We start from the raw sequence: 11,265 nt of genomic DNA on the forward strand, positions 1-11,265 counted from the left end.
AAGTTAAATATAGTTCAACCAGTTAAAACATATATCTCCGACAAAAAATGTTATGAATTCGAACCTGATCATTATATATTGTTCTAGGAAAAACCCTCGAATTTACAATACATCATGTTAAAGATAAAAAAGTTAACTTACACAATTAATATTGAAACTGTTAAATTCTTTAGAGGATGAAAAATTAAAAGGAAAAAACTTGAGGATGATGCAAAATTCAAGTTAAAACATTCTGGAATATTTTGGCATTTTGACTATTTTTCAGAAAGCTTTGTAACTGGATGTTTGACATGAAATTTTGATTCTGAATTAGTTGCCACTTGCACTCTTTGTATAGGATTAAATTTATGGATATTATTGGAGGTTGGGAATGATTAATTTGTCGTTAAAAGACTTAGTCTTCTAGCTATTTTTAAAGTTGGATAAATTTAGAGTATGCTATTTTTAATTTTATTATTTTTTAAACCACCAAACATAGTATACTGTTCGTATATAAAGAAGAACTTGTTTTTGTTCTAGAACAGAGAAACAAAATTTTTATGAGCACGTTTATCGATTCCATTTATGTTTGGATTTGAAGTTGTGTTAACCTTGGGAATCAACCTACGAGCATACGATATAGCACTTTGGTCGTGCCGTAATTGCTTTCAGGGCAGCACCACGGCAGAACGATATTTTTTCTTTTAATCCTAATTTACTCCAACATTGGATTGTTTATTGCCTTAAAAAAATCATCTTATGAAATTATACGGCTATTTTTGTTCTCTAATCATGCTGGTATGTAGATTATTGACGGTTGCACAAGTAACTAACTATGTTTGTTGTTATTTGGGAGTCTTGTATGAGATGTGTGTTTATGCAAGTATTTGCACAACGGTTCTTTGCCTTGAACCCGGTCCTAGCTCCGACCTGAAAGACTAGGGAGACCTGCACAAGAGGGCAAAATCTCTGACGCTCAAGTCTGTAAGTAGTTCGGACTCACTATTAAGTTCGAGGAGAAAATCGATACCTGATGGTAAAATGAGGCCCTCTATTTATAGGTTTAAGTCCCGACAGGGGTCACGACAGGTAGTTTACCTTGGTCGGTTTTGAGGTTGGATATGTCAAGTTCTAGTGGGTCGAGCTCGGATATTTTAGAGGTAATACAATTAGGAGTAATGAGCTTCCCTCCTCGGAAGGTTTTGAGGAGGAGCTTTGCAAAACGAAAAACAATCTCGTCTGACTGCCAATCTCTGTCCTCCACGTGGCCATTGGATATTTTATCCCCGAACAATGTGAATTTTAAATTTGTGGTTATTTCAATTTTTTATATTTAAGTTCTGAAAAAAATGTTCGACTATTTGATGAGTGCATCTTTTCCAGTTTGAGGATTTTGAATTGTTAATTGTAAGCCTATGTTAGGATAAGATTTGATGATTCTTGGAAACTTTTCTAAACGAGATTTTGTTTGAATAAAAAGGATTCGTTTAAACGAGATTTTGTTTTAAGTGGCATGGTTTGAATAAAGTTTTCGATTTAATTTCAGCATTAAATGAAAATTTTCAAATCCACAGCTTTTTTAAATAATTAACAAAATCTTAGCCAATAAAATATATTTTTAGTATGTAGACACCTTCTTTGGTTTGACTAAAATTTTATTTTATTTCATATTTTCTTTTCTTTTCTTTTTTAATTAGGAAGATTGTACTTAATTTGAGTTTGATTAAAGAATTTATTTTTCTAAACTAATTTGTTATGAAAGGATAAAAATAAATAAATAAATAAATTGAAAACTCATCTTGGTCTTTAACAAAGTTTTTTTCCAAAAGAAAAAGGAGGAAAGATATTTAATTTTGAATAAGTCTTTTAGTTGAAGATTTGGTAGGTTAGGTATCTTTTCTTTTTCCTATCTACCTTCAGTTAAACACTCCGTTGTTTTTCCCTATAAAAAGAGGATTAATGTTCATCAAGAGGGGAGCTCAAAAAGAAAAGAAAGTGCGAAGAAAGGAGGGGAAATAGTAAAAGAACACTCTTATACTTTACACAAACTATTGAGGTTACGATTGCATTCCCAACATTCCAACAAATTGACCCACACATTTCTCCACACAGGTGAGCAAGGTGGGTTCTCTTTTTTTTTTTCATATGCTTTATTTGATACTGGAAATTCAAGGTGTTTTACTCTGGTTTCTACCTGCTAAGAGTTTAAGGTTTTCAAGGTATTCTCCTAGGTTTGTCCCTTGAAAATAAGGGTTAGAAAAAAAAGAAAGTTTTACCTTTTATTTGGAATAAAAGTGGTTTAAGGAAAAGAGTTTGTTTTAGAGAGAAATTTTTGTTAATAAAAAAATGTTTTTTTAGTAAAAGAAACTTAAAAGAAAAAAAAAGTAAAGAACATTTTTTGGAAGAAAGTTTTTTTTTTTTTTTTTTAACAAAGAAAGCTATTAAAATTTTTTGATAAATAAAATTTGTTAAAAATAAAATAAAAATAGTTTTTAAAATGAAGTAAATAAAAATTTAATTTCATTTAAATAAAAGATTTTTCTTTAAAATTTTGGTTTAAATATAATAGGGATTCTTTTAAATTTCAATTAAAGTTTAAAAGTTTAATTTTTAGTAAAAGCAAAAATTTTTAACAGGGTCTACTTTTTTTTTTCAACTTTGTTTCTTTTTTTAATTTAAAAAAAGTTCTTCGGTAGGATTTTAAAAACGAGAAGATAAAAAAGAGTATCTAGAAAAAATCTTTTTTGTTCATCATTCAAAAGACTTATTCGCAAGAATTTTCCTTTATTCATTCATTTTGTCTTCCTTTTTTATGAACTTATTCAATATATGTCTATGTATAAAATATGCTAAAAGATAAAATCTGATAAAGGCCCATCTTATTTATTAAGACAATAAACCTGTTGTTACGCTTCCACATCAAAGTGAGCTATAGTACTTAATTATTTTTTCTTTGCTTTAATGCCTATTGGTGTAGAATAAAATCTCGTATTTTAAAAATCTTTTTAGAATAAAATCTCATATTTCTAAAGTTTCTTCGAAACAAGTGATGGTTATGGTTTTGAATTACAGAATCTTTTGCATAAAGAAAGTAATGTTTGTATCTTAGGGTGCACGTTAGCAGTTCACTTGGGTATTAACATATGTGGTTCACATTCGAGTCCTAATGTCGTAGCCTTCTAATATTCAGGTGATAAATTTTTTTTAATTGCCTGGAAACAAAATTTTTTTTTTCCATGCCACCCATATCTAATAATTCATATCTTATAAATTAAAATATTAAAATAAATTTATTTTGGACCAAATAAAATAATAGGATAATTTATGACTGTTTCAAACGGTGTCGTAGGGTGCTAACACCTTAACACCTTCCTTACTCTCGAACTTTTTCTTTTAAATAGGTGACCAATTACACATCGTGGATGATTGGACAACCAAACTCTTATATCGAAAGAGATCTCCTTCAGGAGATGACGTCGGCTCTTATATCGTGGATGACTTGAGACAGCATTATCAAAATCTGTTTTTCGTATACCAATTACACATCGCGATGCCTTATATATATAAGGCATGTATATAAGGCATGCAGACAGGCATATATATGGAGTGCAGGCATACAGGCAATACTATACATATAAATAAACTAGAAAGTTTAAACAAAGTTATGCTCACATGCACATTCCAGCCAGACCACCAAAAAGACCTATGTTAAGAATTTCACATCGAAAAGGTAAGAAACCTAATAAATATTATAATATGCTTGACCTAGTTTTTTCATTGTCTATTAGTTTTGAGATAAATTCCATGAATGTTAATATGGTATTAAAGTCTAACAAGCTCAAACGAGCATTCGATTCAAAAATGAAATCCATGACAAGATTAGTGAGTCCAAAAGAGCCACCATCTTAAAGGGGACATATTAAGAATTCAGTACTTAATAAAAATGTTTATATGATATATAGACTGTTTATGCAAGGATATGCATAACAGTGTATATCAGATTGCAGCTCGAACTCGGCCTCCGGACCGATCTGAATTCTTGGGCGGACCTGCACAAAAAGGTGAGCACTCCGACGATCAAGTCAGTATAGGTCGGATTCCTAGTTTAGTTCGAGGTCAGAAATCATCGTACATGATCGTGGAGTGAAGTCCTCTACTTATGGGTGGTAGTCCCGCTAGTCTCGCGACGGTTACACCCAGTAATCTCGGGACCGACGATTATACCCGATAATCACGCCGCTGACAGTAGCTCACATCGGCCACCACCGACCTTCCCGGTAGGTCGGACCTTGGCCAGGTTCACCTCGGCCCTCATACTTAGCATCTGTCAACGCTAGTGGTGGTGATCTCGGCCGTCCGAGCTGGGCATGACTCATAAGTCATCTTGGAGCACCAGTAGGGGTCCTCCACGTGTCCAGGGTATTCTCTTCCCCAAACATTGGTCCCCTCTCTGTCTAGTCCGATCTCGACCTGGCAGAGAAGTTCATTCGACTTGCTTTGGACGCGTGGCGACTTCCTATTCATGGGAAAATATAACCGTTGCGGTAGATTTATCGTCGGAATATTCAAATATTCCGACGCTTCGGATCTTAGGGAGGATCCTAGCCGCTCGTTGATTACACGTGTACGGTGGGGAAATTTTTCCGACGAGCTATAAATACCCCCAATCCTTCAGGTCATACCTTACGTTCCCTGAATTCTTGGAGTTCGATCTGAAGGTAGCTCGAACCCTTGGTAGGTCGGTCTCTTCCCTCACTTTCTCTTTCGAACGTAGTTGCCATGTCGTCCTCTTTTAGCAGCAACTTAGGATCCGATGAGGATTTAGCTCGTAGGTTAGAGTCCGAGCTCGAGGAGATAGAAAACTTTAGGTTATCCGATGACGGGGAGGATAGTGATGCCTCCATCTCGGGTCAGGGTTTGGAATACCCTTCTAGGATACTTGAGCACTACCTCGGACCCCTTCGTAGGGGGTTCGCTATCCCTGAGAACATCCTCCTTAGGATTCCGGAGGAGGGGGAGAGAGCTGACAATCCTCCAGAGGGATGGGTCACTCTCTACTTCAAAATGTTTGAGTACGGCCTCAGACTTCCCCTTCACCCTTTCGTCCAAAAGTTTCTTTTCCGAACTGGGCTGGCTCCAGCTCAAATGGCCCCCAATGGGTGGGGTGTCATTTTCACTTTGGCCATCTTTTTTTGGCTACGAGCCCGGGATAGTGAAGAGGCCGAGCTGCTGGACGTAGACCAGCTCCTCGCGTGCTTCGAAGCGAAAAGGATAGCTAAGAAGCCTGGTCGGTACTATATGTGTGCAAGGAAAGGCGCAGGCGGTATAGTTAAGGGGCCGACCTCCATCAAGGGATGGGTGAGGAAGTGGTTCTACGCTTCTGGGGAATGGCTTGCAAAGGACGAGTCAGGTCGTTCCTTCTTTGACGTTCCCACTAGGTTTGGAAACCTAGGTACGAAGTAGTTCTTACTTCTTGTGATAACTTTCTTTCTTGTTATTCAGGTCTGACTCAAATTTTGTCTTTGTGCAGTTTCAATCCGACCAGTCCCCGAGCTTACGCAAGCCTTCTACGACACGCTGAAATATTACAAGGAGCATTTTTCGAGGGGTAGGAAGGTCGGAACCTTGGTGACCGACAAGCTGCTGCTTGAGTCCGGACTGCTAGATTACTACCCCGCAGTTCGTCCAATTGAATCCTCAAGGCCGAACTCCGAACTTGGTATGCCGAGCTTGCTTCCCCCCTTCTTCCTCTAACCTTGTGTTAACCCCTGTTTTTATTTTGCAGCCATGGTTTGCGGATTTGCAAGCAACGTGAAGCACAAGTCCAAGGGCCGAGCCCATGCTCTTGAGGCCGCCCAGAGTTCGAAACCTGCCACCCCTGCTGTGGTAGGGCCAGTCTCGGAAGATCCAGCCCCAGTGATCGAGCTGGAGTCTTCTGGGGGTCCTTCGAGGGAGAAGCGCCCCAGGGATCAGACCGAGGCGGTGGACGTCTCGCCCTTGGGCGAGGAGGTGAGGGAGGAAGTCCCTCTGAAGCGAAGGAGGAAGAAGAAGAAGACCACCTCCCCCTTGGAGGTCGGAACCCGTGGGGTCTTGCCTGCGAGCTTCGCAGATCGGGTGGACGATCTTGAGGCCAGGTTGGGCGGAACGTCTGATGTGACGGCACGGTTTAGAGTTGAGCCGTCAAGTTCTGGGGTGAGGGACCAGGTGTCCCGCATCTCGGCCGTAAGTTTGGACCGCTGCCTAAGGAGGGCGTCCAAATTTGTAAGTGACCCAGGGTCTGTTCTGCAGAGGACCATCGACTACGCCGCTGAGGTAAGATTGGTGTTTTTGCTCAATTTACCTAACAGGTAGCTCGGTCTAACTTCTTATTTGTACCTTTTCTCAGGCGTTCGTTGCTTCCATTCAATCGGCTTTGGCCGTGAAGGCCGAGTTGGATGGGAGGGAAGTTCTGGCAGCGAGGGAAAAAGAGGAGTTCTCTGCTGCCTTGGAGGCTACTTCCTCCACCATGAAGGATGAGCTGCTGAAGGCTCACTCTGAGGTGGAAATTTTGAAGGCCGAGGTGGAGACCAAGGCCGAGCTACTGAAGAAGGAAGAAGACAGACGCAAGGCCCAGCTCCGAGCTGCCCATGCTATCACCAAGGGCTTGGAGAAGGAGAAGTTCCAACTCCTCAAGGAGAAGGACGACATGCTCCAGGTGCTTGAAGCAAAGGAGGAGGAGCTGAAGCATGCGACTGCCGAGCTGGAGACGGTGAAGGAGCGTCTCAGCAATGAAGCCCTATTGGAGGAATCGTTTAGGCAACATCCTGACTTCGATGGATTTGCCAAAGACTTATCTGACGCGGGCTTCAAGTTTCTCATGAAGGGCATTGCTTCCGACATGCCTGACCTTCAGATCGATCTCTGTGGTCTGAAGAAGAGGTATGCTGTGCAGTGGGCGTCTGGGCCTAGCGACACCCCTGGCCCCCAAGCGTTGGTGGATAAGTACGTCAGAGATCTGGACTCTGACTACTCCAACCTCGAAGAGGATCAAGTCGGCACCACTCAAGAGGGCGCTCCTCAAGCAGGCTCTTAGGCGACCACCCTTCAAGAGGCTTTTCGCTATCTTTCTTCTCTTCTCTTTTGTTTTTTGTTTGTAAGTGCCAGGGCAGAGCTGCAAGGTCTATAAGCCTTGGCTTTGCTCTCCGTTCAATAAAGAAGCTCTCATTTGTTTTTACTTGGCAACATCTCTCCTTTCTTTGCTTTTTCTTTGAACTGCAGCCAATGTCACCTCGCACCTCTTACTTTTGAGGTCGCGCCTTCAATTAAAATAATTTGAAAGTTTGAATTTGAATCTCAGTCTAGCATTCAATGCATTGCACCAATTCTGGATTTTTTAACATCGCACCCTTAACTTAAAAACGTTAAAAGGCTAAAATCCTAAGTTCGTAGCTGTTCTTCATATCGTACATCGCACCCTCAGGTTCAGAGGCTTGATCATTTTGAACTTTTCACATTGTCCCTTTACCTTGAAGGTTTGAATTTTAAGTTCATCAGTGGTTTTAGCATCGCACCTCGTACCCTTAAGTTTTGGAGAATTGAATTTTAACCGACTGCTGGAATGTGATCGCGTGGGAGTCCGTAGCCCCCATTTAATTTCTGGTCGAACTCAGAATCATGAAATTAAATCATCACATTTGTTCCGATCATAATTCTTTTGAAACAGTTTTTACAGATCCATTGAAAACCCTTTTGGCATTTCAAGGATAATAACGCTTCAGGTGCTCCGCGTTCCACGGGTGCGCGAGGACGTTTCCTTTCAGATCGGCCAATACGTATGTCCCAGGTCGGACTACGCCCTTGACCTCAAACGGGCCCTCCCAGGTCGGATCAAGGGCACCCACATGGGTTTGGACCCTCCTTAAGACCAGATGTCCGACCTGAAAGGTCCGAGGTCGAACGCGGGCGTTGTAATGTCTGGCCATTCTGCCCTGATATTTCGCCAGGCGTAGCTGGGCCATTGCTCTTCTTTCTTCCAACAAGTCGAGGTTGAGGAGCAGCTCTTCCTCATTTGCCGTAGGCTCGTAATGCTCTACTCTGTCAGATGGCATGCCGATCTCAACCGGGACTACAGCTTCGGAACCGAAGGCCAGGGAGAACGGGGTCTCACCCGTCGATTCTCTTTGGGTGGTCCGGTACGACCATAGAACCTCTGGTAGCTCCTCGGCCCACCTGCCTTTCTTGTAGTCCAGTCTAAGTTTGATGCCTCGCTTGATGATCTTGTTGACTGCCTCCACCTGCCCATTTGCTTGCGGATGGGCGGGGGACGAGCTAAGGTGACTTATGCCAAGCTTGCTGCAAAAGTTTTTGAACTTGGCGTTGTCAAACTGCTTCCCATTGTCTGTCACAATGGCCTGCGGTATACCAAAGCGACATATAATATTTGTCCATACGAAGGACGTGACTCTGGATTCCGTTATGTGGGAGAGCGCCTCGGCCTCGACACACTTTGTGAAGTAATCCACAGCAACCACAGCGAACTTGGTCTGGCCCTTCCCCAAAGGGAAATGAACAATGATATCTATCCCAACTGCGCGAATAGCTACGGGGCCGAGATGGGGGTGAGCAGCTCGGGAGGTTGGTGGATTATGGTTCCGTAGCGTTGGCAATTGTCGCAAGTTCTAACGAACTTCTTGGCGTCCTGGCTGAGGGTCGGCCAATAGTATCCTTGTCGGATCACTTTGGCTGACAGCGACCTGGCGCCTGAGTGATTGCCGCACACTCCTTCGTGGATTTCTCTGAGGACGTACAGGCCCTCTTCAGGGGTTAGGCATCTCAATAGAGGCAGGGAAAAGCCACGTCGGTACAATGCTCCACCTCGGACCACGAACCGAGCTGCTCGTCTTGCCAACTTTCTGCGCTCCTTGGGGTCTTGTGGTGGGTTGCCCCTAATGAAGTCCGGAATCGGGTCCATCCATGAGGACTCTGGAGCGCCGATCTCCATCAGATCTGGCTCTGAGATCGAGGGATTATCTAGGATCTCGACGGGGACCGACCTGGCCAGGTCGGTCTCGTACGCCGATGCTAACTTGGCCAAGGCGTCAGCATTAGAATTTTCTGCTCAGGGAACCCGGCTTACTTCGTAAGTTCGAAACTGGGCGAGGTACGATCTGACCTTGCCCAAATACTTCTCCATTCGGTAGTCTTTGGCTTGGTACTCTTCCTTGATCAGGCTCACAACCAGTTGGGAGTCGCTGAAGACCTTAACACGAGAGGCCCCCAATGCTCTAGCGATTTGCAGGCCGGCAATAAATGCTTCATACTCAGCCTCGTTGTTAGAAGTCCGGAAGCCGAACCGCAAGGCATACTCAAATCGCTCGCCTCCTGGTCCGAGCAAGAGGACCCCGGCCCCGCACCCCTTCTCATTGGAGGATCCGTCGACATAGATTGTCCACGGTAGGTCGGACTCGCTCAGCTCGGAAGGTGGTGTGAGCTCGGCTATGGAAGATGTTTTTTTGGGGCAAGTTAGTGAGCACCACCACAGTATGGGCTTGGAAGTATGGTCTAAGCCGTCGGGCCGAGGTGACTAAAGCAAGAGCCAACTTTTCCATTTGAGGGTATCTGGTCTCGGCTTCGGTCGTAGCCTTGCTTGTGTAGTAGACCGGGTTTTGCCGCGCTTCCTCTTGCCTGATTAGGGCCGAGCTGATGGCGCTGTCAGACACTGCTAAGTACAATTGGAGCTTGTCCCCCGGCATTGGCTTGGCGAGCAAAGGTGCCGAACAGAGGTAGCTTTTCAACTGCTGAAATGCTTGCTCGCACTCCGCTGTCCATTCAAACGGCCCTTTCCTCCGTAGGTCTTTGAAGAAAGGAAGGCACTTATCTGTCGATCTTGAACAAACCGGTTCAGGGTCGCAATCCTACCATTGAGGCACTGAAGCTGCTTCAGCGTCTTAGGTGCCTCCATCTCGAGCACGGCTTTAATCTTTTCGGGGTTGGCCTTGATTCCCCGGTTGTTCACCATGAAGCCAAGGAATTTTCCCGAAGAGACTCCAAAGGCACATTTAGCTGGGTTGAGCTTCGGTCAGATCGGAGAGATGCGACTTAGACTGCTTGCTCTTGACAAGCATGTCGTCCACATACACTTCCATATTCCGGCCGATCTGCTTGACGAACATTTTGTTCACCATTCTCTGGTAGGTCGCTCCTGCGTTCTTTAACCCGAAGGGCATGACCTTGTAACAGTACAGACCTTGGTCTGTTATGAATGCGGTATGACCTTGATCTGGGATATGCATCTTGATTTGGTTGTACCCAGAGTAGGCGTCCATGAAGGTGAGCAGTTCGTGCCCGGCTGTGGCGTCCACGAGCTGATCAATCCTCGACAGTGGGAAGTAATCTTTCGGGCATGCCTTATTTAAGTTCGTAAAATCTACGCACATTCTCCACTTTCCGTTAGATTTTTTAACTAATACAACATTGAAGAGCCACTCGGGATACAAAATTTCTCTTATGTATTCAGCTTTCAAAAGTTTGCTAACTTCCTCAACAATTACATCACTCCGCTCCTTGTTTATAGGTCTTCTTTTTTGCTTTACAGGTCGGAATGACGGATCTATGCTGAGGCGATGCGTCATAATTTTCGGGTCAATGCCAGGCATGTCCTCATGGGACCACCCAAAGACATCCGAGTTGGATCTGAGGAAGTGGATTAGCTCCTCTCTGTCAGTGGCCCCCAGCTTGGTTCCTATGCTTACTTGCTTCTCGGGACTAAGCAGAGGAACAAGCTCGAGCTCCTCAGTGGGTGCGGCAAACTCCCTCCTCGGCAGGTCGGCCTCGAACACGAGCGTCTCATCCCTACCGGCGAGAGTTTTGAGGGCGCAGACCGATGAGCCTTTGAGTGCGGAGGCATAACACTCCCTCGAAGCGGTTTGTTCTCCTCGGACCGTGCCCACGCCATTGGGGGTGGAATACTTCAAAATTTGATGAAATGTCGAGGGAATGGCCCGAAATGAGTGGATGATGGGTCTCCCAAAGATGGCGTTATAGGCCGATCTACCGTCAATTACCACGAACTCGGCCATTTGGGTGACCTGAGTTTGGTCCTGCCCAACTGTGACCGGAAAGTCGATGCAACCCTCTGGGATGACCGATTCTCCAGAGAACCCAACCAGCGGTGTCGGGCTTTTCGTCAATTGCGACCTCGTCCAACCCAGGGCCAGGTAGGTCGGTAAGGACAGGATGTTAGCAGATGCGCCTCCGTCTATCAGCATCCTCCTGACCACCACATGATCAATCAAGTGAGCGATCACA

The 11,265-nt window shown here is 44.0% G+C and overlaps 1 protein-coding gene across 1 annotated transcript; it reads left to right on the plus strand.

The window, feature by feature from the left end:
• Positions 1-1,874: 1,874 nt before the first annotated feature.
• Positions 1,875-6,330, plus strand: LOC148210636 (uncharacterized). The gene is made up of 4 exons (XM_088126178.1): positions 1,875-2,100; positions 3,381-5,431; positions 5,510-5,698; positions 5,765-6,330. Exons 2-4 carry the CDS (start codon positions 4,759-4,761, stop codon positions 6,328-6,330), a joined length of 1,428 nt encoding a protein of 475 aa, XP_087982304.1. The 5' UTR covers positions 1,875-2,100; positions 3,381-4,758.
• The last annotated feature ends 4,935 nt before the right edge of the window (positions 6,331-11,265 follow it).

Source organism: Momordica charantia (assembly GCF_013281855.1).
Source record: "Momordica charantia cultivar OHB3-1 chromosome 6 unlocalized genomic scaffold, Mcharantia_2.0 BLBB01000006.1, whole genome shotgun sequence".
NCBI classification, from domain to species: Eukaryota; Viridiplantae; Streptophyta; class Magnoliopsida; order Cucurbitales; family Cucurbitaceae; genus Momordica; species Momordica charantia.

Bases quoted from the DNA above. Each gene is read 5' to 3' on its own strand.
- LOC148210636 (XM_088126178.1), top strand. From the start codon at position 4,759: ATGTCGTCCTCTTTTAGCAGCAACTTAGGATCCGATGAGGATTTAGCT. The intron at 5,432-5,509 runs GTACGAAGTAGT...GTCTTTGTGCAG, and splicing joins CACTAGGTTTGGAAACCTAG to TTTCAATCCGACCAGTCCCC. The intron at 5,699-5,764 runs GTATGCCGAGCT...TTTATTTTGCAG, and splicing joins AAGGCCGAACTCCGAACTTG to CCATGGTTTGCGGATTTGCA.